The sequence below is a fragment of the Miscanthus floridulus genome, chromosome 8 (genome assembly GCF_019320115.1).
Source record: "Miscanthus floridulus cultivar M001 chromosome 8, ASM1932011v1, whole genome shotgun sequence".
Lineage (NCBI taxonomy): Eukaryota > Viridiplantae > Streptophyta > Magnoliopsida > Poales > Poaceae > Miscanthus > Miscanthus floridulus.
In genome coordinates, this window is record NC_089587.1 from 3,409,821 (window position 1) to 3,437,091 (window position 27,271).

At 45.6% G+C, this 27,271-nt stretch overlaps 2 protein-coding genes and 1 pseudogene across 2 annotated transcripts; 2 read left to right on the top strand and 1 right to left on the bottom strand.

Annotated features, from left to right (window-relative positions):
- The first annotated feature begins 19,851 nt into the window (after positions 1–19,851).
- Positions 19,852–21,200, top strand: LOC136468427 (uncharacterized). Its single transcript, XM_066467009.1, has 2 exons — positions 19,852–20,067; positions 20,301–21,200. The coding sequence occupies exons 1-2, from the start codon at positions 19,852–19,854 to the stop codon at positions 21,198–21,200; spliced, it is 1,116 nt and encodes a 371-aa protein (XP_066323106.1).
- Positions 21,201–22,001: 801 nt separating this feature from the next.
- LOC136468428 (uncharacterized) lies at positions 22,002–23,601 on the top strand (annotated as a pseudogene).
- A 1,812-nt stretch (positions 23,602–25,413) lies between these two features.
- Positions 25,414–26,413, bottom strand: LOC136468429 (sphinganine C4-monooxygenase 1-like). Its single transcript, XM_066467011.1, has 2 exons — positions 26,177–26,413; positions 25,414–25,968 (listed from the first exon to the last, which is right to left on the bottom strand). Exons 1-2 carry the CDS (start codon positions 26,411–26,413, stop codon positions 25,414–25,416), a joined length of 792 nt encoding a protein of 263 aa, XP_066323108.1.
- Between the last annotated feature and the right edge of the window lie 858 nt (positions 26,414–27,271).

Sequence of the window (27,271 nt, forward strand, 5' to 3'; positions counted from 1 at the left end):
AGAAGGGTCCCATAGGTACACGTCGGATGGAGAAAGGACCGAGCATAGACTTTTTATGATGATTTGCAAGCGTCACAGATGAGTAATTGTAGGTCCCATAGGTACACGTCGGATGGATAAAGTACCGTGTGGAGATCTATGATGAAGCCATTCGTTATAGATCGAATATTGTTCATCATAGATGTGTAATTAGTTCAATGATGAAGCCCTATTCGTCATAGTTTTAAAGGAGATCGTCACAGATGAGACGCGCGAGTGATCTATGACGAAACCCTTCGCTCTTCTATGATGTTTTTGTGACGATACCTGATTTTGTCATAGAAAGGGAGGGTTGCAGGATCGTCACCACTGATCTATGACAAAACGGAAATATTCGTCATAAAAAGCGCTCTTCTACGACGGTTTTAGATTTGTCATTAAGATTTTTGTCATAGAAGTGGATATTTCTAGTAGTGTTAGCGGCGCGATGAAAACCAGGTGATGGCCTCTCTCCCTTCTTCCTCCTCCCCTTCCCTCATCGGTGCCAGGGATGGGCATTCATCTGCTCTTGCCACTCCCCTAGGGTAGATCTATGCTACTCATGGAGCACGATCTAGCCTCGCCTGCTCCGCCTAACTTGCTCCGTCGTTCCAAGCCAGCTTGCCGCGCAGCAGACCTCCCCTGTTGGCCTTGACAACAACTGTGATGGTGGTGCCTCTAAATATTGGGAGGAGAAGCTCTTCCCCAACATCACCAAAATCGAGTATGAGGTCAGGCCATGAATGAAAATAAAAACTCAGGTTCTTCAATCAGATTGAGGTTGTGATGCCGTGGCGGCAACCTGCTTTAATTTGAGGTAGCTAATTTTTTAACTTTTATTGGCAGGCAATATTTTCCTGAAATGATCATTATTTAGAAAATGCTATCCTATGTGTCAATAGCATGCGGCCCCAAGCCCAAGCATGTGATAGTAATTTCCCAATATGCGTCTTTGCTGTGGTTAGTGTGGTATTGAGTTAACTACAGCTTCAGTAATGTGCTATAATTGGCCCAACATAAATAAATAATCCTATTTCGTGATCCTAAAATTACAGTTTGTTTTATACCATCTTCATGCCATTTAGGTGCATGTCCCTTATCCCTATGTTTTACACTGCTAAAAATACAGTTGTTAAAGTATAATAACTAAAGTAGTTGTTCATCATGCGTCCATCTGCATAGCTCTTGTTCTCTGTTATTGTGGTTTTGGCAAGAACTCAAATACTTGAATTTGAATCAAAATTATTTAAGAACCATTTCCATCTTGAGAGCCAAGTCTCCAAATATGGAAGCCTTAAAAAACTCTACTTTACTGTGCCGCACACTAACGGGCAGTTTGGACAGGCGTTCAAATGGACGCAGCAAGTGCAATGGTGGCGCGGGACAACCCAGTGATGAGCCACTTTTAGGAATGTTTCTTTTCAATGCATAGTGTACATACTGAGATCAAAATATTTAGTCTCCTGATATGCTTAAACTTAGATACCATATTGTCACATGATTTGCCAGTGCTGATAAAGTTGTTGTTTTTTGCAATGTAGTGACCACCATTACCTCAGACAGAAAGACCGCTGAAAGATCTAGAAACTACTCTCCCACTGCAAAATGATTTGGAAGAAGCGGCATCATATATGTTGATTTCAGAAAACATCATACATGTACATGGAAGCTTCTACAGCTTTTCTCTTGAACAAAAAAAATCAATCCACTGAACTTACTTACATGTTCAAGAATTCCACAGGTAACTCTTTCCAACTTTTGTTATTGTAGGATATGTTAGTCCATTATTCTTCACCAGCATATGTTATTCCACAAATGGTCACTACTCAAAATTTTTAAATGCAGCCTATTCTGTAAAAGTTTTTGTGCCATGCCCTCAAAATGCACGAAACTCCGCCTATGATGTCTCAACATAGCAGGTCACAAGTCCTGGTAAAGGAGGAGGGTTGTGATAGGCATGGTGAGCTAATGTTAAATCTAGCCATTTGAATGGAGATGAAACCCGAAAGAAAACTGTTGGGGCATAACCCTCTTAGCAACGCGCCATATCAGAACCCGGGTATGGTGATAAATGGGCAAGGGCCGGGTCGGCACCGCCTTGGTGATGCGTTGTGTCATGATCTGGGCATGGTGTCAAGTGAGCAAGGATCAGGTCATTGCTTCCTTAGTGGCATGCTACATCGGCGCCCGGGTGTAGTGAAAAATGAGCAAGGGTCTTCATATCTGAGTCGACGGGTGCGAAGGGTAAGGAAGCTAGTTGAACCAACTAGGATCCATTTAGGTAGTTGGAATGTAGGGTCGCTTACAGGTAAGTTAAGAGAATTAGTTGATACCGTGACTAGGACGCGTGTAAATATATTATGCGTTCAAGAGACTAAATGGAAGGGTCAGAAAGCAAAGGAGGTGGACAATACATGTTTCAAGCTTTGGTAAACAGGGACATTCATGAATAGAAATGGAGTAGGAGTTTTGATTGATAAGAGCCTCAAGAATGGTGTGGTGGGAGTGAGAAGGCAAGGAGATAGGATTATCTTAGTCAAGCTTGTCATTGGTGATATGGTCTTGAACGTAATTACTGCGTATGTCCCCCAAGTAGGCCTCAATGAGAGTGCTAAGAGACAGTTTTGGGAAGACTTAGATGACCTGATTAGAGCTATACCTAGTAATGAGAAGCTTTTTGTAGGAGGAGATCTTAATGGTCATGTAGGTACTATAAGCGCAGGTTTCGAGGCAGTTCATGGAGGTTTTGGGTATGGTAGTAGGAATCAGGAGGGGGAGGAAGTTCTAGAATTCAGTGGTAGCTTTTGACCTGATGATAGCCAATACTTTCTTTAGAAAGAGAGAATCTCATCTAGTGACCTTCAGTAGCAGACAACACTCTAGCTAGATTGACTTTATCCTCGCAAGAAGAAAGGACAAACGAGCATGCTTAGGTTGCAAGGTGATACTAGGGGAGTGTGTTGTTTCTCAACATAAGCTTTTGGTGGTAGACTTTCATTTTCAGGATGCGTGCCTGTAGGGATAAACCAGCTAAGATTGAAAGAATAAAGTGGTGGAAACTAAAAGGGGAGATGTTAGAGGTATTCAAGGAAAGGGTTATCAAAGAGGGCTCTTGGAAGGAAGAAGAGGACATAAACAACATGTGAGAGAAAATGGCAACCAACATTCGGAAGGTGGCCTCAGAGGTGTGTGGAGTAACCAAAGGAAGTGGAGGCGAGGCTAAAGATACATGGTGGTGGAACGAGGAAGTCCAGAGGGCTATTAAGGAGAAGAAATAATGCTATAGACGTTTGTACCATGACAGGAGTGTGGACAACATAGAGAAGTACAAGGTGGCAAAGAAGAATGCAAAGCGAGCTATAAGTGTGGTAAAATATAGAGCATATGAGGATTTTTACCAACATTTGAGTACGAAGAAAGGAGAGAAGGACATTTATAGGATGGCTAGGGTTCATGAGAGAAAGACAAGGGACTTCAACCAAGTTAAGCGCATTAAGGATGAAAGGGAGCATCTCTTGGTGAAGGAGGATGAGATCCAACATCGATGGCAAGAGTATTTTGACAAATTGTTCAATGGTGAGAATACAGACACAACCTTTCAGTTGGATGACTCTTTTGATAACACCAATAGGTGCTTTGTGCGGAGAATCCAAGAATCTAAGGCCAGAGAGGCGTTGAAAAGGATGAAAGGAGGTAAGGGCAAGGCAATGGGACTAGATGGTATCTCAATCGAGGTGTGGAGATGCCTTGGGACATAGCTATAGTATGGCTAACCAAGCTGTTCAACCATATTTTTCGATCGAACAAGATGCCTTACGAGTGGAGGAGAAGTATATTGGTACCGATCTACAAGAATAAAGGGGATATTCAAAGTTGTACTAATTATCGGGGAATTAAGTTGATGAGCCATACTATGAAGCTATGGGAGAGAGTTATCAAGCATCGCTTGAGAGCAATAACGTGGGTCTCTATGAACCAATTTAGTTTCATGCCCGGAAGGTCAACCATGGAAGCCATTTTCTTAATAAGACAAGTTATGGAGTGGTATAGGGAGAAAAACAAGGACCTACACATGGTTTTTATTAACTTAGAGAAGGCTTATGATAAAATACCAAGGAATGTTATGTGGTGGGCTTTGGACAAACATAAAGTCCCAACAAAGTACGTTGGGCTCATTAAGGACATGTACAACAATGTTGTGACTAGTGTTCTAACAAGTGATGGAGACACGGATGACTTCCCGATTAGGATAGGACTACATCAAGGGTCATCTTTGAGCCCTTATCTGTGTGCCTTAGTGATGGATGAGGTCACAAGGGACATTTAAGGGGACATCCCTTCGTGTATGCTTTTCGCGGATGATGTAGTGCTAGTTGATGAAAGCCGGATAGGAGTGAATTAGAAACTAGAGTTATGGCGGGAGACTTTGGAGTCCAAAGGTTTTAGACTTAGTAGAACTAAAACTGAGTATATGAGATGTGACTTCGGCACTACTACTCGGGAGGAGGAAGATATTAGTTTGGAAGGTCAAGTAGTACCTAGGAAGGATACCTTTTGATATTTAGGATCAATGCTACAGAGAGACGGGGATATTGATGAAGATGTTAGCCATTGAATCAAAGCAGGGTGGATGAAGTGGCGCCAAGCATCTGGTGTCCTATGTGACAAAAGGGTACCACAGAAGCTAAAAGACAAGTTTTATAGGACCACGATTAGACATGCTATGTTGTATGGTGCAGAATGTTGGCCTACGAAAAGACGACATGTTCAACAGATAAGTGTCACGGAAATGCGTATGTTGCGTTGGATTTGCGGTCATACAAGAAGGGATCGAGTTTGGAACGATGATATACATGATAGATTAGGGGTAGCACCAATTGAAGAAAAGCTTGTCCAACACCGGTTGAGATGGTTTGGACATGTCCAACGGAGACCTCTAGAGGCACCGGTGCGTAGTGGAATCCTAAGCCAGGATAGTAACATGAAGAGAGGCAGAGGAAGACCGAAGTTGACTTAGGTAGAGGCAATAAAATGAGACTTGAAAGGATGGAATATACCCAAAGACTTAGCCTTAGATAGGAGTGTTTGGAAAATAGCTATTCACGTGCCTGAACCTTGATGGCTTCTACTGGGTTTCAACTCTAGCCTACCCCAACCTATTTGGGACTTAAAGGCTTTGTTGTTGTTGTTGTTGTTGTTGCCCCTTGAATGCACGGGTCAATCCAAAGAATATGGTAATGTCACCATCTGAGAATACTGTACTTTCCTTCGATGTTGAGTTTCAGTAGAGGTTGTGGTTAAGGTCATTTTTTAGCACTGGCAGTGTACTTGCCCCCCTCCCCCTTGCTCACCTTATTATTACCAGTGATCTGATGGTGTGTGAGAGATTTTATAATTTTTCCACACCAGGTGAAATGGATCCTTTATTAGGATACTATATTAATGAAAAAGAAATAGATTGCGGTATATACATTTTAATGCCATGTTGCCATACATCACTGAAGAGTCATGCACTGTGTTATTTGTGTCAAATGATTTGATCGTTCATAGCCTAGACTAAAGCAGAAACAAACATTGCAGGTCTACTGCTGCATAGAGAAGGGAGGATGCCAACCAGAGCCAATTTCATGGATAGATGGGGTATTGATTCTTTTTTGTTTTCTACTCACCTATTTTTCTACAACTTCATGGTAGAAATAGTTGGAATATATTCTTTCACGGCCTGGACTGAAGCAGGGACAAAACATGCAGGTCTACTGCTACAGAGACAAGCGACGATGTCAATCAGAGCACATTTTCATGGCAGAAATACTTTGAATTATATGCTTGCCTATTAAAACTTGGACAGAGCTTATTTTTGTACCTTGAATTATGTGATGACACAATGATTCTTCTATACTTGGAATTTTGGTTTGTTTGTTTGTCAATATATAAGACCGGGATACATTGCTACTACACTTATGCGCGTGTGCGCCAAATAAAAAAATAACTATATGAGTTTTGGTCATTAAAAAACTATTTATCAAAGTAAGTGATAGTTCAGCCATGGTGCATACAGTGCTAGGTCATCTTCAAATGATAGAGTCTCAAACAACACTTAATTGTTTCCTTTCTGTAGCCTGTAGGGTCCTTTCTTAAGAAAAAGGTTGCTTGTGCAGGGTTTCTCTGAAAGGTCAGTGCTTCTATGAATCTATTACATGAATACTGTTGCATGCTTCACATGTGTGTTCATATAAAGTTGCATGGTGATCTTCCAGTGAACGCCCCAGCTCATTTTCTAAGCTATTGATCCTTCATGGTCATTACGAAAGTTTGGTGCTTTGCATCTTGTCTTCCTTTTGATGATAAGAGATTGCTCTGCTCATTCTTTGTCCTGCTGATGCAAACTCATTTCTATGTCCGTACACTAGCAGCCTGTTCGTTTGGCTGTGGCTTGTCGTAAACGATCGTAAATTTCCTGTTGGAACAGTATTTTTCTCTCACACAAACCAGACAGCAGTACTTCTTCATGAACCAGCAACGATACGAACCAGCCAACCGAACAGGCTGTAGATGTGGTTTCCAATTGAATGGGTAGGTTAAAGTCATTCTACATGTTTCGTAAAATATCATTTACATACTCAAAGCTGATGATTAGTCATTTCTTAGCTATTTCATTTTTTTAATGGAAATCCAGGCAACAAGATATTAACCTCTGCAAGTACAACTTCTGTCAATTCAACCATTTGTTTCTGAAAGTAATCTGAAAGCACCCATTTCTCCTGTATCACATGACACATGAGAGTTCATGATTAGTATTGACTGCAGCCATGCTACTTTATCTGCACATAGGTAGGTCTTTTTTGGCTACCTAACTTCAGTTGTATAATAACTTAAGTGCATGGTAAATTTGTAGGTGCCATCGTCAACTAAACTGCATGGATTAATGGGCTGCCTAGAAATATCAGTGCAAACACCAGCGGTCCTCAAATTTGTATGTGTCACTGCATAACTCCTTTACTTGATTAGTAAGCATGCGACTAGTATTATTTTCTGTGTTATACTGAATTCATTATTCAGTGTTTTTGGTACTGTAGTCCATAGACTCATTTATGCCCTTTGTTATGGTGGGGAACGTCTATCGCCGTCGTGCCAAGACCAATGGCTGAAGGAGTGGACCGCACGAGAAGCTGGTGCGCGATCACCATGCCGAGAGCACGCCAACCGCATCGCCAGGACTCGCTCCGGTTGTTAGTCGATCCAAGAGATTAGGAGAGATAATTCAATTTGTTTGATTATTCCTTAAACTTAGCAGCATGGTTGTTAGGATTTTGTTATAAGTATTGAACACTTGAGATGAATAGAGTTTCAGCCAGAGATTGAGATTAATCTCTATCGCTCCCTGGCGTTCTAGCCCTTGTGCTCTCGCTCGCTCGCATCGCTCTAGCTTAGGCGCCTAGCACAGCGCCACCAGTCCGCCGCCGGGCGTTCAAGCCTCGTCCTTCCACCTCTCACTCCTATCTCCTATGCAACAACCCTAGCTCCAATAATCTGGTATCAATGTCAGGTGCCAGCTCCACCACCGTTTCCGCAGCCACCGCCACCACCACCGCACCACTTCCCGTGCTCACCACCACTGCCCTAACCACCACCGCGCCTCCCACCATTTCCCAGCCACCGTCTACCTTGGTTCCCACCGTAGCCCTGAACGCGCTCACCGCGGCCATTTACGGCCTATGGCGCTAAGTGGGGGATCTGTCTCAATGCATTACTGTGGTGGAGAGCCGCCCGACCATGTCCGCACCGATGCTCCTGCCTTACGGTCTCCCAGGCTACGGTGACATCCCTCAACTGCCGACGTCCGGTCCGGTGATCTCGAAGTTGATCACCGCCCAACCCGCCATTCCTGCCCTGGCCGCAACAACCTCGCCACCACCACCGCCACCGCCACCGCCACAGCCATTCGTTCCCATGCCAATCACGTAGATCCCTTTCCCCCATTCACCATCCCCGGTGCCATCACTCTCCTCCATCATGAATGCTCCCCTCCCAACAACGTTGGCTGTTGTCTTCATGCAGTCGCCACTACCGCACCAACCCCTACCGCTGCTGGGCGCCGCTGCTCCGCGCTTCCACAAGTGGCAAGGAGGACCCACTGGGCTAGCTTAACCACTATGACCAATTCTTCCACGGCCAATGCACCCCAGATGGTGACAAGGTCTGGCTTGCCTCTTACCACCTCACCGGCACCGCCCAGCAATGGTACTACGTCCTCGAATGCGATGTCGGTGAACCCGCCTAGGAAGAGTTCAAGCGCCTGTGCCACTAGCACTTCGGGCAACCTCTCCGTACCAATCACCTGGCGGACCTTACGCGGCTGCCCTTCACAACGTTCATTGAGGCGTACCAGGAGGCTTTCTAGGCACGCATGGCGCATGCCGGCCGGCTATCTCCCTACCAGCAGGCACAACTGTTCACCGATGGCTTGCCCGATCACATCCAGGTCGACGTGGAGATGCATGACCCCTAAGACCTCCAACGCGCTATGAGTCTGGCGCGCTCATACAAACACTGGAACGCAGCACCCCTGCTGGCCCTGCCGGCTCCACAGGCCCAACTGCCCCGCCGCACCAATAGTAGCCTCACCGTGCTTCCACAAGCCACCAAGCCTCAAGCCTCGTCGCAGTCCTCTTCCTCGGCGCCGCCTCCGTGCCCCTTCAAGCGGCTCACACCAGACGAGATGGTGGAGCATCGCAAGCAAGGATTATGCTACAACTACAACGAGCTGTACGTCCATGGCCACAAATGCACCCGTCTCTTCTACCTTGAGGTCTCTAACTACATTGTCAAGGAGCCCAAGGATCCTGCTGAGGATGCCGCTGAACCCGCCGCACCATTTGACCCCAAAACTCCAATGATCATCCTTGTGGCCATCGTGGGCATCCGCACCGAGGACACGATGCAGCTCAACATCACTATGGGCAACGAGCAGTTCACCGCCTTCCTCGACTTTGGCTCCACTCACAACTTCATTCGCGGCGACATCGCTTGCCGTGTGGGCCTCTAATTCTAGGTTTGCCTGGGCGCGGGTGTCATCATCGCCAACGGTGACCGCATCGCGTGTCGCAGCCTCACCCGTGACATCGGCATCCGGATCGCCAATGAGATCTTCTACATCAACTGTTACTCCATACCCATTGACACATACGACATGGTGTTGGGGGTCACGTTCCTGCGCACCTTGGGCTCGATCCTCTAGGATTTTGATGATCTTTGTATGGCTTTCTGGCGCGAAGGTCGACGCATTTTCTAGCGCAGGATCGGCTTGACCTGCCATGACGTACAGTCCACGCGCCGCCTCCACGCCATCTGCCACAATGAACCGGCCATGCTCGATCGCCTTCTTCAGTCATTCGATGACGTCTTCGCCACGCCATAGGGGTTGCCGCCCGCCTAGCCCTGTGATCACCAGATTCATCTCCTTCCAACACGGCACCGGTGGCGGTCCACCCATATCACTATCCCCAGCTCCAAAAAGACAAGCTAGAGGCCCAGTGCGCTGCCATGCTTGAATAGGGCGTCATCCGGCCGAGCATGTCGGTTTTCTCCGCGCCCGTGCTCCTCGTCAAGAAACACGATGGTTCCTGGTGCTTTTGCCTAGACTGCCACACCTTGAACCAATAGACGGTGAAAGACAAGTATCCCATATCCGTCGTTGAGGAGCTGCTGGACGAGCTCCATTGTGCTCACTTCTTCATGAAGCTGGACCTACAGTCGGGGTGCCATCAGGTGTGGATGCACGCCGACGATGTGGAGAAAACGGCGTTCCGCACCCATGAGGGTCACTTCAAGTTCCTCGTTATGCCCTTTAGGCTGACCAATGCACCGGCCACATTTCAAAGCTTGGTGAACATAGTGCTCTGGTCGTTCCTTCGTAAGTTTGTATTGGTTTTTTATGACATACTCATATATAGTCCATCGTGGTCGTCGCACCTTCAACACATCAACGCCGTCCTCACCGCTATCCAGGAGCACCAGCTGCGGCTCAAATGCGCCAGGTGCTCCTTCGTGTAGCGGTCGGTGGCCTACCTTGGTCACATGATTTCGGCCGATGACGTCGCCATGGACTGTGACAAGATTGACGTCATGACTTCCTGGCCTTAGCCGCATTCGGTGAGCAGCCTCCATGGCTTCCTAGGACTGGTGGGCTATTACCACCGGTTTATCTAGGATTACGGCGCCATTGCCACCCCCTCACGCAGCTCCTCAAGAAGGAGGGCTTCGTGTGGTCACCAGAGGCCACCACGGTGTTCAAAGTGCTCAAGCGGTCGATCTCCACCGCTTCGGTTCTTCAACTCCCCGACTTCGACAAGCCGTTCTTGGTGGACTGTGACACATCCGGCTCTAGGGTCGGGGCGATGCTTCACCAGGGGGATGGTGCCCTTGCGTTCTTCAATCGCCCGTTCACGATGCGCCACCATAAACTCGCTGCCTACGAACATGAGTTGATCGGGCTCGTTCAGGCCGTGCGCCACTGGTGGCCTTACCTTTGGGGGTGTCACTTCACCGTCCGCACAGACCACCACGCACTCAAGTTTATGCTGGAGCAGCACCTCTCCATGATTCCTCAACACCAATGGGTAAGCAAGTTATTTAGGTATGATTTTAGTGTCGAGTTTCGCCCCGGCCGCCTCAACACAGTCACCGATGCCTTGTCCCGCTGAGGTGAAGAGGATGCCTCCCTTAGTGCGCTCAGCGGGCCATCCTTCAAGCTATATGATGATCTTCGCCGGGAACTCCAGGAGGATGCCACACTACATGTGTTTCGCGACAGTGTGGTCGCTGAGCATGGCGCGCCATGGTGCATGGGGCAAGGGCTAGTGCTGCGTGGCAACCGGGTGTTCGTGCCCCGCACTTCTGCTACCCTGCCCGTGATTCTCCAGATGGTGCACTCGGTGGGGCATGAAGGGATCTAGAAGACTCTGCAAAGGCTCCGGCAGCACTTCATGCTTGATCATGATCGCTGCCTCGTCCGTGAATTCGTGTGCGCCTGCACGACTTGCTAGCGAAACAAGACGGAGGCCCTTCATCCCGCCAGCCTCCTCCAACCCCTCGACGTCCCATCACAAGTCTAGGCCAATATTGCCATGGACTTTGTCGAGGGCCTTCCACGCGTCCATGGCAAGAGTGTCATACTCACGGTGGTCGACCAATTTTCCAAGCATGCACACTTCATTCTGTTGAGCCACCCCTACACGGCGGCCATGGTCACACGTGCCTTTTTTGACTCCATCGTGCACCTCCATGGGTTCCCGAGCTCCATCGTGAGTGATCGTGACCCCATCTTCACAGGCCACGTTTGGCGCGACCTCTTCAAGCTCGCCGGTGTCCAACTGCGGATGAGCACGATGTTCCACCAGCAAACTGATGGGCAGTCGGAGATTATGAACAAGACCATCACGATGTATTTGCGGTGCATCACCGGTGACAGATCACGAGCATGGCTGGAGTGGCTCCCTTGGGTGGAGTATTGCTATAATACATCCTACCACTCCATGCTCCAAATGACTCCGTTCGAGGTGGTATACGGGCGCCCGCCGCCCATGTTGCTACCTTATACTGCAGGATCGGCGCGCACTGATACTGTGGACAACCTCCTTAAGGACCGGGACGCGTTCCTGGCTAACATGCGTGACCGGCTGCTCCAAGCTCATGCTTATGCCAAAAAGCACTTCGACAACCACCATCGACCGCTAGAGTTCGCCATCGACGACTGGGTCTGGCTGTGCCTCCTTCATCGCTCGGCATAGTCCCTTGGTGCCTGGCAAGCTCAGCCCGTGGGGCTGTTTCAGGTGGTGAATAGATCGGTCCCATCGCCTATCGTCTCCGTTTGCCAGACGACGCCCGCATCCACGACGTCTTCCACGTGGACGTCCTCAAGTCGTTCCGGGGCATGCCGCCGGCCACGACACCGGCTCGGCCTCTGCTGCACAACGGGCATCTTCTGCACCGCTCGGCCCATGCTCTACGTGCTCGTCTTCACCATGGTGAGTGGCATGTGCTCATACAGTGGGCTGACATGGCTGAGACGGAGGCGACATGGGAGCCCATCGATGCGTTCAAGGGCCTCTTCCCTGACTTCTAGCTCACGGACGAGCTATTTCTCGAGGAGGGGAGAGATGTTCTGGTGGGGAACATCTACCGCCATCATGCCAAGACCAGTGGCTAAAGGAGTGGACCGCGCGGGAAGCTGGTGTGCGATCACCACGCCGAGAGCACACCAACCGCATCGCCAGGACTCGCTCCGGTTGTTAGTCGATTCAAGAGATTAGGAGAGATAATTCTATTTGTTTGATTATTCCTTAAACTTAGCAGCATGGTTGTTGGGATTTTGTTATAATTATTGAACACTTGAGATGAATAGAGTTTCAGCCAGAGATTGAGATTAATCTCTCTCGCTCCCTGGCGTTCCAGCCCTTGTGCTCTCGCTCGCTCGCATCGCTCTAGCTTAGGCGCCGAGCATGGCGCCGCCAGTCCGCTGTAGGGCGTTCAAGCCTCATCCTTCCATCTCTCACTCCTATCTACGCAGCAACCCTAGCTCCAACACCCTTCAAAATGTTCACCATGTTTGTTCTGTAGATTCCAAAATAGCAGCCTATTTATTTAGTTTGATTACTTTGATGCCTTACATATTTTTAAGTATTAAATAAGATAGATATTTCCTTTTTTTAGGTTGACCTTAGTGTGCTTCCTCAAATAACTCAAGGTTTCTTATCAATTTGGATTCAAATTTTGGATTCTCGCTTATTATTGATACTTACTATGCCGTTATATAAGTTGCCGCAGCAATGCAGTGCTTCATGGTGTCACTTCTCGCTGTTGAAGATCCACGGTGGCACTTCTTGCTGTTGATGCGGGTGATCAGTGCAGTTATCTAAATTTCCTCTCATTCTCTCAGTTTCTTAGGTGTTGCTTTCGTTCCACCAGGTCTGTCTTTCCGAGGTCCTTCTCTTGCCTGTTGCACGTATTCATGTGTTTGTACTCTAACTCCTTGCAGTTCTTGTCGTTTCAGTGGGTCTTGGATTGACGAAGGGACTCTAATTCGGATGCTTGCTTGGTGTGACATCTTACTCTTCGTGCACCAATTTCTCCATGTTTGCTTATTGGGAAAGGCACCTACTGTCCTGCTAATAATACTATGAGGATGTCATAAATTAATCCACTCTGGGTCATAATGGATATGTATTAGTTGCTGCCGTGGCAATTCCTCTTCTTTATAGTTTGGGAACAAAGAAGTGCACAGATCTATGCTTCTATAGCAGCAAACTAAAGCATTATGTACTCCATGACATAAGAGTATGATTCAATCTCCTTCGATTAAAAAAGAACTAAATCAAGAGTTCCTAATTCCTACCTCCTGCCCTTGTGATGTGGCCATCGTGCTTCGCTCTTGTCGTGCTACTTGAGTTCATGGGCATCTGAAGTGTGCTCATGCTAGAGATCATAATAATTTCTTTGCTGACACTCTATTTCGACTTCCCATGTCATGTTGGATAGTTTTATACATGGTACGAGTTTGGTTCAAAAATTAACAGTACATGTAATTCTGTAGTTTCTGCTACTTTATATAGCCTACTATCTGTTTCTGATATTGAAGTAATCTCAGCCTGTCAAGCTGTAATTATCCTACCGAAGTAGGTGGCTTATAATTCATAAGCCATAACTTACACAATATATTTTATATCCATTTACCAGCATGATCTATATATTTTTTTTGCATGGTTAGGTGAACTTTGTTTTCTATGTCTGCTTCAATTGTAGGTAAACTCAGATTTGGAGATAGACCTAAAACTGCAAACATGGTCTATGTCTACTTAGTTTTTTATGCTTCTTCCAAGGGATAAGAGATGTGCCCAGGCTAAGCTCCGCGACCGCCACTGCAGTACCCTCTGCATCCATGCATAGTCAAGTTTAGATTGTCAACAATATAAGGCCCTATTTGGGAGAGCTTCGCTCCCTAATTCTTCAGCTCTGCTCCTTGATTCTCCGATGGAGTGATTTCATTGGATTCCTAGGAGAGACACTACGTGAAAAAAGATTTGTAGGGACGCGGCCCTTTTCACTGTAAGGGCGGCTGGCTCTTTAGCCGCCCCTACAGTGGCGCTGCTAGGTCACACCCTGTGCGCTGGACACCAGCCGCCCCTACAAATGGCACAGTAGGGGCGGCTGGTGTCTCTAGCCGCTCCTACAAATGGGGGTCATTTGTAGGGACGGCCGGTGATTGAGCAGCCCCTACAGTTGGATTTTTAGGGGCGGCTCAATCACCAGCCACCCCTACAAATGTGTATAGTATACGTAGCAGCCACCACCTTCTTCCTCCTCGGGTCACTCACTCTAACCCGAGAAAAAAAGGTTGGGAGGCCTTGGGTTCCTCCGAAAAATTGCTCTACTAAGGGGGGAGGTTTTAATCTCAATTACTTTGGTGGGGAGGTTGTAGAAGGTAAGAAAATGCTATTCCAACTCTTTAATTGAAGTTTTAATGGTTTGTTAGTGAGTAATTTGATTATTGGTTTTCTCTCTCCTCCATGGTGCTTGAGCTTTGTATGTAGCAAATTAGACCCTAGATTTGAAGCTATTAGTGTAAATTAGGTAGAGAAATAAGCTTACACTCTTCATTAGTCGATTTTGCTTGATTTTAGACCCTAGATTACACCCTAGTTTGATTAAAGCAAATGCATGAGATCTAGTTCTAGATCTAGGTTTTTGTTTTTTTTGTTTTTTTAATGAAATTGGATTTTGGGTGGCATGAAAGGTAGTTTTTAGACCATTTCTTTGTGATGGTATATATTAACCATTTTATATTTCATTTCAAATATTTATGCGTTATATTAGTAGGCAATTGATTAATTATCCTCTACCATGGAGTTTATATAATCATTCTCAATTAATTAATTATTAATTTGACTCATTTCGTATATTTTATTTGGTTGTGTTGTATTTTTAAAAGATGGAGTACAGGAACTCTTGGATGTATGATTCATTAAGATTCGAGGCACCTTTTCATGAAGAGGTTGACAATTTTATTGAAACTGCAGAGAAGCATGCAACGACGTTGACAGATAATAAGGATACAATTATTTGTCCCTGCAAGGATTGCGAGAACATGGTGGCATTTACAGATTCGAGTATCATCAAAGAACATCTGATCAGGCGAGGATTTGTTCGAAACTACACAGTTTGGATTCATCATGGTGAAACAATGGCAGTTGATGATGATGGCGATGTTCTAGAAGACGATGCCAAAACCCTGCAGTACTTGTCCCAATACTCAGACTAGCTTGCTCAACAAATGGATCATGACTTAGGCAATGATCAAGGTGGTGACATCCGCAATGAACAAGGTGGTGATTTCTACAATAATGGCGGAGCACATGAGAGGGATAAAGATGACGCTGATAATTTGGATGAAATGCTTCGGGCCGTTGGACCAGAAATATTGCTACAGAAGAGAGGTCTACAAAATCTAGAAAGGGTGACAAAAGCATCGAAGGAGACTGTGTATGGTGTAGAGAAGGGTTGTCTGACACACTGGACACTGCTACGTTTTGTGCTTGAGCTACTCATCCTGAAGGCTAAGTACGGCTGGTCGAACTGTAGTTTTGATGATCTTTTGCGTCTCCTAGCATGGTTGCTTCCACAGCCAAACTCAGTTCCCGCCAACACATACTATGCGAAGAAGGTTATAAGTCCTTTGACAATGGGCGTTGAAAAAATCCATGCATGCCCCAACCATTGTGTCCTCTTTCGTGGTGACATGTTCAAAGATCTAGATAAATGTCCTCGGTGCGGGGCTAGTCGGTACAAAGACAATGACCTTTACAGTGGGAGAGAAGCCTCCACGGGGAACAAGAGGAATAAGAAGGGTGGAAAAAAGGCGGTACAAGAATCTCAGCAACCAGAGAACACTCCATTAGGCAACGATACAAAGAAGAGAAGAATTCCTGCCTTAGTAATGTGGTACCTGCCGGTGACCGACCGCTTGAGGCGTATATTCCTGAACCCTAAGGAAGCCGCGCTCATGACATGGTGGCAAGATGAGAGTAAGGTAGCAAACGATATGATCGCACACCCGGCCGATTGTAGCCAGTGGAAAGACTTCGATAAGAACAACAAAAAGTTCAGCGAAGACCCAAGGAATGTACGGTTCGCCTTGAGCACTGATGGAATGAATCCCTTCAACGAGAGGATGAGCGACCATAGCACTTGGCCAGTGATTCTGACCATGTACAACATCCCAACATGGAGTATAAAGGTGGGGCGAAAGACCCATTTCTTTGGCATAATTGAAGATATATGGGAACTTGACTATGGAAGGGGTATAAAGGTGGCCTTGTTTCGATGCCGTTGGATCAAGCAATATCAATTCAATGACATCGGTTTGAGGGTTGTGGACCTCCAGAACGTAGGCTACCATGATGATCCTTGGGTGCTCGCTTCACGTGTCGCACAAGTTTTCTATAGGCCCGACCCAGAAAGTACCCACCCACCGAAGAAGAGAATTAAGCATGTGGTTGTCCCTGGGAAACAACACATTATTGGAGTTGATGGTGTCGACGATGCTGAAGCCTACAATAACAACGATGAGATGTTGCTATTCATAGACTTTACTAAGAAGATCAGTCTTATTGAAAAAAACCTACCCAAAGACATAATGCCATGGGAAAGAAAAGGTGTCAAGAGAAAAGTTGTCACGGCGGGGCCTACCTAGTGCGCGTGTCTGCAAGACTTCATCTATGTATGTGTCAATTTGTGTATGTGTGTGAGACTATATTTATGTATGTGTCAATTATCGGAGTTTTAATGAACACTAGTAAAAAAATCATGAATCTCACACATAGTTTATAAAACTACTTGTGATACATGCCATTTTGTAACTAATGTTTATTAACACTTTGTCAAATGCAAAAAAGATCAAAATAAACATTGTAGATCAGGATGAGTACAACAAACTTGTTATTCATGAATTTTAAATTTGAAACCATTTAGGTTTTCAAAAATAGGTTTAAAGTTGTCTTTTTTCAAATTCAAAATTTTAATCGTTCAAACTTTGTCAAATTGAAAATTGACCAAAATAAATATTGTAGATCTTGATGAGTACTACAAACTTGTTATTCATTACTTTTAAATTTGAAACCATTTTGGCTTTCAAATACTGGTCTCAATGTTTAAACTTTGATTTTCTATTTAAAAAAATGATTTTGAAAAATATTTTTAAGGGCGGCTGGGGAACGGACCGCCCCTACAAATGTCCACAGCTATATATAGGAAGGAGCGCGCCAGTGCCAAAATTTGGCTAAGTCTTGGGCGCGCTCCTCCATTTCGACGCCGTCAGGCTGCCAAATTTCCCCACGCCGCCGTCGAGCTCCTTCATGGCGACCCCCGCCCCTGTCCTCCTCCTCCTTGTCCACGCCCTGCCCCTGTCCTCCTCCTTGTCCGCGCCCCGCCCCCGTGCTCCTCCGGTGCTCCGACCTCGGAACCCTAGCTCCGGCACGCCGCCGCCACAGGAACCGCTAGGAACACCACCGCCGAGCACCTTCACGGTGACCTCCTCCTCCTCCTCTGGTGCCCCATCCCGGAACCCTACCTCTGGCATGCCGCCTTCACGGGATCCTCTCTCGGAACCCCGCCCCCGTGCTGGTGCCTGTGCGCCGCCGTGGTGCCCCTGGTGCTCGTGCGCCGCCATGGTGCCCCTGCTGGTGCCCGTGCGCCGCCATGGTGCCCTTGGTGCACGTGCACCTCGCTGGTGCACCATCGTGGTGCCCCTAGTGCCCGTCCACCGACGACCTCGTGCCTCTCCTTCCGCGAGCCCATCGACCTCTCCTTCTCTGGCCTAGGCGCTCTCCTTCCTCGTCCTCCAAAGGTACCTGTGATGAACTGTTCCCTATGATGCCTGTGATGAACTGCTGCCTGTGATGCTTTTGTTTTGTTGCCTGTGATGAGAATTGAGAACTGAGCAGATGCCACTACCAATGATGCCTGTGATGAACTACTTATTTCCTTATTGGTATGCTACCTGTGATGCTTTTTTTGTGAAAACTGAGCATAATGCCACTGCCTTTTGGGTGCTATTGCTGTTAACTGAGCACAATGCCATTTAGTCTATTTGAATTACTTGAGCACAATGCCATTTAGCCAAATTCAATTTTGTTAGCTGCACATTTTACTTGCTGCTACCACACTCTACTCTACTCTTGTCTCTACATTGTCTCTCTACTTTGGTAGCTGAACATTTTGGCTTCACTTTGTACTCTGCTGGTACTGTACTACTACTATACTACATTTGTTTGATTGCTGCATATGATGCCTATGATGCCACTGTGATGGAATGGGATAGATTTTAACTGAGCATATGCCACTGCCAATGATGAAATTTGATGAATTTTGCATGAATTTGAGATAAGAGACTGGGTGCCATTTAACTGAGCACTTGCTACATGTGATGCCATTTTTTTGCTGAGCAAATGCCAAATATACATCTTCCTGTTAACAAAGCACTTGCTGCCTATTTCTATGATGCTACTATACTGCTACTCTACTATGTGGTTACTGTTGCTGTACTATGATGCATATGTGATTTGGGAACTAGTTTTGACACTGTTTTATCTTTGTGGCATTTGCGATGATGATTTTTTAAACTTTAAAAAAATTTGCTGAGGTAGTGGCATATGCAATGATGTCTAGACTTTTTATGCTGAGGCAGCGGCGATGATGATGAAATGTCCCTATGCTTGTGTGCTGCTAGACTAGGATAGCTTGTATCTCATATATAAGCAACCAGTGATGACAATAATGGGCAAATCTGAGCCAAATATGTAACTGATTCAATAATCTACTACTACTGTCTACTACTATGTGCTTGCTGCTGCTGCTGCTGTTCTATTGATCTACTACTGCCTACACTCTATTGCCTACTGCTGCTGCTATACTCTGAATTCAATTGTCTTACTACTGCTGCTGCTATGCTCTGAATTCAATTGTCTTACTACTACTTATACTACTACTGCCTACTCTACTACTCATGCTGCTGTCTATACTACTACACTACTACTTATACTACTACTGCCTACTCTACTACTCCTGCTGCTGTCTATACTACTACTGCCTACTCTACTACTCCTACTGCTGTCTATACTACTACACTACTACTTATACTACTACTACTGCCTACTCTACTACTCCTGCTGCTGTCTATACTACTACACTACTACTAGTACTATACTACTACAACTACTACTACTAGCTGATCTGCTACTCTACTACTACTTGCTGATCTGGTTGTCTACACTACTACACTACTGCTAGTACTAAACTACTACTCTCTCTACTCTATGCCACTACTCTCCTCTTTTACCCCCTCCCCTCTCCTCTCCTCTCCTCTCCTCTCCTCTCCTAAGACCATTGCCGATGATGAATTTGTCCAAGTCCATACTTATATGGAATATGATCTGATGAACAAGAACTTGTGAGGAACTTGGCATCATACCAGCCGCTCCTACATTTCCTTCTCCTCTCTTCTATGTTCTGATGCCTTGAAGCTCCAAGTTCATGATCAAATGATGATTGACATGTTTCTGAGGCCTCTCTTCACCTTTTCAATTCTTATACTTTGTCGCGTATCTAAAGCACTCTTTATTTCTTGCATATATTGGAACAAATCTAGAAATGTCGCGGATAGCAGACGGTGTAGCCCAAAGCATCGAACATGATGAACAACCACCCAAAAGAGGGCAAGAACTCGAGGACCAGCTTAGTTAGGAGCAGTTCAATGATGAGTTACAAAAGGATTTAGAAGTGATGCTTACTCAGGAGGAGCTTTGTGAGGAGGAAGGGGGACCAGAGGGAAGAGAAGGAAGAGAAGGAGAGACTGATGAAGGCAAAGAAGAGGATGATGATGAGGGTGATGCCGAGGATGCGGAAGGGGGATATTCAAGTCCTGATTTCCCTCCAACTGAACCCAGACGAAGGCCAACGGAGGACGAATTGGACAAGGATTTTAACCTGGATGACGAGGTAGGGATGATGCATTATTACCTTGAAAATTTGGCTAACACTTTAGCAGTGTTACCTCTGCTAACACATTGACCTGTCATTTATACAGGTCCCTATAAAACCTCCAAAAAGACGAGGTCGGCGTCCAGCATGTTTTGTCGTACAAGATGGAGTAGGGGAAAGGAGTGCAGAGGCAAGACCAGTAGAGACTGACAATGAGGTCTCTGCTCCATAACCTCAAGGCACATCCATAGCCTCGGGTACCGAACCAAAGAGGAAGCGAGGGGACATTATATGTGATAAGAGAGGTCGGGCCTGAAGGGCAGATCATCAAGCTAGAGAAGTATAGAAGCCGATTCCATAATGCGCTCGGTTATCTAGTAAGAGATAATCTCAACCCAGCAATCCCTAATTGGAATAGTGTACCTGAGTTGAAAAAGAAGGAGCTTTGGGATACGAAGGTGGCGATCAACTTCAGGTTTCCAGAGGGCAAGAGTGAACTGGTCAAAAGTCATGCTTTCAAGATAATGGGGCATGCATTCCGATGTTGGAGGTTGGACCTGAACACGAAGTATATCCAAAAGAGGTTAACTCCATTCCACGAGTTTGGCAAAATAACTCAGAGTCAATGGGAGACTCTAGTGGCCGAGAAGACTTCACCCGAAGCGTTGGCCCTTAGTAAGCGTAATAGCGAGCAGGCGAAGCAGAACAAACACCCCCCTCGTCTTGGCCCTAGTGGCTACGAGGGCAAGCGAGAGGTGTTTAGGAAGATGGATGAAGAGGCCGAAGCTTCTAGGAATACAAAAGTGAAGAAGTGGAGGCCACGTCTCAAGCAATGGATATATGGAAGGAGTACGGATTCATCCGGCAGTAGTCTAAAGTTTCCTAATCCGGAGATCGAAGAGGTAGTATCAAGGATATTGAAATATTCTGAAGATAAGGAGAAGGGCATATTCACTCCTTCCAGAGAGAGGGATGAGCTTAGCCTTGCCTTGGGAAATCCTGAGCAGATGGGCCACACTAGGGGGCTAGGGAAATTGACTACCTGGAAGAAAGGACTCGAAGAGGACATTGACATGTACAAGAAACATGGCAGAGACAAAGAGTCTAATCTTGCGCTACAAGTGAAGGCTCTGATTGATCATGTGTTGTAGGAGAAAGGTCTATCTATGGAGCTAGGAACACTAATGGGGCCACCAGGAGAACTGGCTTTAGTTGGCAGCCCTCCAGATGTTCCCAGCAGCCAAGGTTCCACTACAACCACTACCGCCGTTGATCGCATACGGGAGCCAACTAGCTGCAGCTTGCTTATTCCGTTTGGCAGGCACCAGTCTATGGTTGAGGTGGCAACTAGTGTGGCACATCCTCCAAGAGGCAAGTGGCACAATAAGGACATCCCACAAGACTACACTAGGGTCGAGGTGCATACCGTGAAGCCCGAGTACATGTCATGGAAGATAGACCACCCAACACCCGAGGGGCTAGTGTTACTCGGAGATGTCATGAAGCAATTCATCCTCTGGTACAAATGGGACATTGTATTGACTGCTTCTTTGCCAACTCCGTCTGATGTACATGTGCAGCGAGGTGTTGAGGACAAGGATGTCTATTCACCATCTCATGACCACCACAGCACAGACATGCCTCAATCTTCCTCGACTCATAAGGATCCTGATGAGCACGTGCCTGGCACATCACAACCTTCTCCAGCTCGTGTTGAGCAAGGCCAACTAGAGATGCCACATCCGTCTCCAGCTCGTATTGAGCAGAGGCATGATGAGATGCCACATCCTTCTCCAGCTCGTATTGACCAAGGGCATGATGAGATGCCAAGGACTTCTCCAGCTCATGCCGAGCAAATGAATGAGCAGATGGCACAAGAGCAAGATGAGGACTTGCCTGAATGGGAACTCTGAAAGAAGCATCCCATTCACATAAGGCCAGTATATACTCTGATGAAAGATGTCACTTCAGCCAGCAAGTGGTATGCCCATGACCAGTTCAAGCCTGAGAACCAAATTAAACAAGTGAAAGGGCATGCTTCTAAGAAGGACGTCACTAGCAAACTCCACCAAACGGCAAAGAGATATCCAGAAGTTGATACCATAAAATGGTCCAAGGATTACCCGGAAAAATATGAAAGAGGCAAGCTCTTTCTACCAAACCGTGTCATCCAGCGCCTGCCACATGGAATGAGAAGGTTCCATGATTAGTACTTGCATGTTGTCCCAATGAAACTAGAAATCATACAAGCATACGTCCCTGCTGGCACATTTGGAAGCCCGTCCGGGCTAATTGTCTTTGACTTCAACGATGTCCAGACATGCTTTCACCTTGGAAAAATGGAAATGAATCTAATTCACACCTACGCCCTATAAGTCCTCACCCTCTAGATATGATATGAATCTAATGTTTGGATTTTGTTGTAACTAACCCACCCTGTGATCTATAGAATGCAAACACACATTGTGAAACAAATGCCAAGTCTGAGCTCCGGGTATGTAGACCCTCAATCTATAGCAGCAACAACTTTTAATTACCCCAAAAACTAGAAACTGGATGGTAAAGAGCTGGCTGCTGGGAAGACGGTTGCGGAGAAAGAGCAGATCCGGCAAAAGCAGATAAGGACTGAATCCATTAAGGTTGCGGCATTCATTGCACAATCTTTTAAAAACCTCCAGCATAACCAGATGATATGGCTACCATACAACTTCTGGTTAGTTCGACTCTAGACCTAAACCTGTGTTCCATATATTTTGTTCGATGCAAAAGAGCTTATGTGTTTGTTCTTTGACTAAATTCATGCAGCGACCACTGGATTTGTATAGGCGTCGATGTCGGGTGGAGCATGGCATGGGTCTTTGATTCAGCAGATTTTGAATGGGCGACATATAAGGATTTCGTAGCGATTGTCAAGACGTATACATATCAACAATCCTCATTAGCTTTTATATGTGTATATATACTAGTAACTTTCACATTTGGATACTAACAAGTTGCATATGCTAACATCATTCGGACAGGGCATTCAGGCACTATGTCACATTCCATGGAGGGAGGCATCATCCAGAAAGGAAGGAAAAGTTGGTTGTCAAAACTATGTGTGCGGTAAGTGTAACTAACTTTGGTACTTCATTACATGGCTTTCAATGGCATTACTTAACATTTCGATATGCAAAACACACAGTGCCCCAAACAGAGGCCTGGGAGTCTACATTGTGGATACTACGTATATGCTATGATGAGTAATACAACTGCCTACTGGAGACACCCTAGTCTGGTAAGTTTGAACCACTTTGCCCATACGTAGTATAGCTCATGTTATGAAGTACTAGGCCTAAACTTGTTCTCTTGTAGTGGAGAGAAGAGAAGCACCATAGAAGGGACATGTACAAGGATGACGAACTCTTAGAGCTAGTCGGCGACCTTTGCAACTTCATATTAGACCAAATTGTGAATGTCAAAGGCGATTACCATGATGTACTGTCCGACTTAGGTAGTAATCCTACATATCAACACCTTCGTGAGCTTGAAAGGCTAGCTCTAGGCCGATGATAACAATTTGATGGACTTGTGATTTTGAACTTGTAGATTGGACTATGTAATGATAGACTTGTGAATTATGACTTGTGATTTGAACTTGTGGATGTATATATGTATAAATGTGGTGGTTCAGATCTGAATTTGAATTATATATTCTGTGGATGTATATATGTATAAACTGTGGATGTATATATGCTGTAGACAGATTTAATTTTTTTAATTATTTTTTTACTAAAAAATGCACTGTAGGGGCGGTTCTAGATTGAACCGCCTCTACAAATAACAACTGTAGGGGCTGCTGGTGCTTCCAGCCGCCCCTATAAATAACCTCTGTAGGGGCGGCTGAAAACACCAGCCGCTCCTACAAATCCATTTGTAGGGGCGGCTAGAAACACCAGCCGCCCCTACAGAGGTATTTGTAGGGGCGGTTAGGGAGCCGCCCCTACAAAGGTCCTATTTGTAGGAACCCCTAGGGGGAGCGGCTGGCGCAGCCGCCCCTACAGAAGCTCTTAAGCCGCCCCAACAGAGCCTTATTGGCATAGTGGGAGCAGGGTGGGGAGTTGATAAGAATTGATTCTCTGCTGATCCCCACCAGAATATAACAAGAAGCAGGGTGAAGCAGGGTTTTTAGCTCTCAGCTCATAGTGTAAATGGAGAAGTGATTCTCTGCTGATGCCCACCTAAATCACTTAGCATTTTGAGCGTTTGGCTGGTTGGGAGCGATTCTCTTTGGAGAAGCTGAAGTTGGAGCTCTCTCAAACGGCCCCTAAAAAAAGGTTCACAGGAAGAAGGCTGAACTATTCACCAATCTTCGGACTCAGAAACCTATACACACTCACTAAGGGCCTCTCCTTACTTATCTACACTTATCTTTTTCCGGTTTCTTGATAAAACTATACTACTTGAAAAACCAAATCATAGAAACTACACTATATGAGTTTATGTTCCGCGTTTCAATGGGACTCCCTAGCAGTACGGTGCTGAATTCTCTGGCTTTTCTAGCATGCTTTGTACATAGGTTCATACTATCTTTCTAAACCCACGTGCTCCTACAGATACTTATGCCAATAGCTAAGCTGTAATAAAAAAATGGCCAATAACTGATGATCAATCCCACGAATTTTTTTTGCTATGCCCATCGACCCGCGCGGGGGCGCGCGCCTATACTAGTACATCCCTATATTCCCGAAAGGTGACTTTCATATATTTTCATATGTCCATTTTTAGGCATTTTAGATGCCTTCCTTTTTCTTTGAGAATAGATGATATATGCTTAGATGTTTGGTATGATACTATGGTATGGTGAATTGGAGCTAGATACCTGTGCAATTCGACATTCTCTTTTGAGAAAGTCTTTATGTTCTTTGGATCACTCTTTCCCTTTTCTTTGGAGCACATGATATGATCTTGGCACCTACCAAGACCTGATCTTCAGATTCTTTTTTTCCATCAATGCATGTATCCTATTTATTTAGTCAACTTGTTGTAATTCGGTATTGATTTTTTTTTCATTTTGGAATATGTAACAGTAGTCAAACATATCAGCACACACCAAGACACTCAAAGTGGTGTTACTCATTTTGAGAAATTTCAAATCTTACTACGTGAATTTTTTTTCAAACAACCCCATATATTTTATTATATTATTATAATATCATTATAGTAGTACATAAAATAAATATAACCACATACTCTGCATATACTTACATACTTAGCATAATACTACCTCAGGTGATCTTGTATGATCATATACTCCGTATGCGTACACTTTATTGGGTCTTATACATTCTAAATCTAGAGATACACATGCATGTATGAGAATAGCTACTTGTTGATTCTCCTGTAGTCAAGGCCAGGTGCCCGGACCTGGAGCATTCCTTCTCCTTTGTCCTCGATGAGGAAGGGCATGTACGTCCCAAAAATCCTATCCCACACCACGAAGAAGAGCTGAGAGTAGTTGTACTTGCCACCACGTAGTTGGTGGTGCACGTCGTGGTACGCCGCGCTGTTCCAGAAGCTCAGGCGATCCCAGTTGGGCAGCAGAGACAGGCCGCAGTGGTTGTCAATGACCTTGATGGTGCAGAGCGAGAAGAAGAAGATGGAAGCCCTCGGCGACATGCCGGACACCAGGAAGGCGGCCGTGCCACCGATGGTGTCAGCGACAAAGCCCTCGACGGGGTGTCCGTACAAGGCTCCGAAGGAGTAGGGCACCACGAGACGGTGATGCCACGAGTGGAGGTTCCGATAGAGGAACCTGCTGGTGTGCATGATCCGGTGGCATGCATACTGCCACACGTCGAACCAGACCATGGCCACCGCGATTTGGCAGGCTAACTTCAGATAGGAGGTCTTCGTACTGATGACGCTCTCTTCTTTGACCTGTTGTATCCCAATTAAATTCAACAAAAATAGCTTGCTTATTGTCATTGTCACAAGCACCGCATAATAAACTATACGTCCCGTTGCAACATATTATATGTAGCAAGGAACCATGCCAAAAAGAGCCATATAATCAAGCATGCTGGCCCGCGCAATGCAATAATAAATTAATAATGATCTTAAGCATGCATATATACTACGCACGCACCTTGAACATCATCACCATGGCCACCATGGCAACCTGCACGAGCTGCTGCTTGAGGACGTTGCTGATAACCTGTCGCTTCGACACACGGTTCTTGATGTCTTCATGGCTGCTTGGGTGCAGCCTGTATTTGTCCATGTACATGGACTGGCCAAGCGTTGCATGCAGGCCACAATACGCCCAATACACCACGATGGGCACAAGGACGGCCAAAACTTCGTCAGAGAGTAGTAGCTCCATTTGTGAGTTTATTTGCTTGCCGTGTTCGATCGATCGACGTACGTACATGTGCTATGCAGGTACTGATGATGTGTGTCGATCTTACTACCGGAACGTCTCTATATATACTCTTGCTCTCTTGACTTCTATACGCATGCCAGGGAGGACTGACAACAATTATTTGACGACGACTGGGTCCGTATATATCACTACTTTTTTTTTTGTATACATGCATGCGTTCCAAACTAGGTAGGTACAGGTGCGTTGTTGTTGCCTACCTGTGTCGTGATGTTGTGAGACCAGGGACTTTGCTCACTTACTTTTATGCGTACCAGGGTTGGACTAACAATTTGGAGCCATGCAAAAGCTTGGTCCGTATATACATGCGTGTACACTTATTAGGCCCCCGGTTAACTTAACAACGAAACACGTTTCTGATTCTTGCGAGATTAGAATCCCAGCCAAACAGGTCAGGTAAGAAACGTTTCTCCTCGAGAATCACTAGAAACATTTCTCGTTTTTATGCCTAGTAAGGAGAAACAGTACTAGATACCCGATGGTTTCGCATAATTCTAATTCTTGCCCTCCTTCTATATTAGCAACCATAATTTTTAGTTAATTATTTTCAAGTGAAATAAGTTAAAAATAAGTTGTATTTAAGTTGTTCTTTGGCCACAAAAAGTTCTAAATTTTTTCAAAGAATATTTTTATTTTATTATGATATTTTTATGGTTCCAATTCACTACTAGCCCATCAGTTTCACGAAATGATTCCGATTCGTTACCACAGACATTTCTTGAGAGACTCTGGATCCGAAACGTTTCTATGAGAATCTGGATCCCTATCAAACACATGTTTAAGAAGATCCGTGTAGACTAA

What these genes read in the sequence shown, in the direction of transcription:
- LOC136468427 (XM_066467009.1), top strand. Translation starts at nt 19,852, where the DNA reads ATGCTTACTCAGGAGGAGCTTTGTGAGGAGGAAGGGGGACCAGAGGGA. An exon ending in ATTTTAACCTGGATGACGAG is followed by an intron (nt 20,068 to 20,300) that starts GTAGGGATGATG and finishes GCACATCCATAG; the next exon opens with CCTCGGGTACCGAACCAAAG.
- LOC136468429 (XM_066467011.1), bottom strand. Translation starts at nt 26,413, where the DNA reads ATGGAGCTACTACTCTCTGACGAAGTTTTGGCCGTCCTTGTGCCCATC. An exon ending in CCATGGTGATGATGTTCAAG is followed by an intron (nt 25,969 to 26,176) that starts GTGCGTGCGTAG and finishes GGGATACAACAG; the next exon opens with GTCAAAGAAGAGAGCGTCAT.